This window comes from Olea europaea, unplaced genomic scaffold (assembly GCF_002742605.1).
Source record: "Olea europaea var. sylvestris unplaced genomic scaffold, O_europaea_v1 scaffold5288, whole genome shotgun sequence".
In the NCBI taxonomy this organism is placed as follows: domain Eukaryota; kingdom Viridiplantae; phylum Streptophyta; class Magnoliopsida; order Lamiales; family Oleaceae; genus Olea; species Olea europaea.
In genome coordinates this window covers 12,514-13,521 of record NW_019263609.1, presented here as the reverse complement: position 1 = coordinate 13,521, position 1,008 = coordinate 12,514, and the positions used below count along the sequence as shown (strand labels likewise).

The 1,008-nt window shown below is 36.6% G+C and overlaps 1 protein-coding gene across 1 annotated transcript in view; it reads left to right on the top strand.

Annotated features, from left to right (window-relative positions):
• Positions 1–709: 709 nt before the first annotated feature.
• The window catches only part of LOC111388792, a 10,716-nt gene continuing 10,417 nt past the window's right edge, over positions 710–1,008 (top strand). The window contains exon 1 of the mRNA XM_023013597.1: positions 710–888. Coding sequence (XP_022869365.1) covers positions 710–888 — 179 coding nt within the window. The remainder of the gene's footprint in view (positions 889–1,008) is intronic.

The window sequence follows — 1,008 nt, the reverse complement described above, 5'->3', positions numbered from 1 at the left end:
ATGTCAAACATGCTATATATATATGAAAAAAAAGTGCTAATCATTTGCTTCTCCAATTATTGCTTTTTGTATCAATTTCCTTAGCTCATATTGGGCTGGCCCAACAGACTTGTATTGAAGGGCTCGGCAAGATGCCCAATGACAAAACTAAGGGTGGATTTGATTGACTTTATTTTTCTTGAAAAATATCATTTTTTTTTTCAATCAAGTTCCTACTTTTGAAGTGTTTAAATTAAGATTAAGATGATTTGTGATATTTTTATGTATATGTAAAACATGCTACAGATCGAAATGTGAAATTCTAAAAAAAAAATGAGTGCTAATCATTTGCTTCTCCAATTAGTGCTTTTTGTAACAATTTCCTTAGCTCAAATTAGGCTGGCCCAACAGAGTTGCATTTAAGAGTTCGGCAAGATGTTCAACGACAAAACTAAAGCTGTATTTGATTGACTTTATTTTCCACGATTTTTTCACTCAAATTTTTACTTTTGAAGTGTTTAAATTAAGATTAAGATGATTTGTCATATTTTTATGTAGGATAAAGATATATGTACAAAATATTGTACAAAATGTTTGACAAACTCGACAAGTGATGGGCCCCTATTGGAGGGGCGGCTGTCCTAGATGGGTTTGTTAATGTAGCATTGTCCTTTTATGTATACTAGCCCCAACACCAAATTTGGTTCCCTCACCTGCACCAGCACCTAGCATGGCTAAGAAAATAGCACAAGCACAAGCATCATCGTGCACCAGCACTTGGCATGCACGGGAAAAGAAAGCACAGGCACAATCATCATCGTGCACTAGCACCTACACCGATTGTTTGAGCCCTCCAATACCACCTGTAGTTCAAGATACCGAGGAAACAACACAAAAACCATCTCAAAAGTCTCCAGCCCTCCATCCCACCTATCAAGAATGACCGAATCATGGTTTTGGGACGATTTGGGAATTTTTCTTTGTAATCTATTAGTTTGGGGCTTTTGGGGTTTTACAACGATTTTGGGG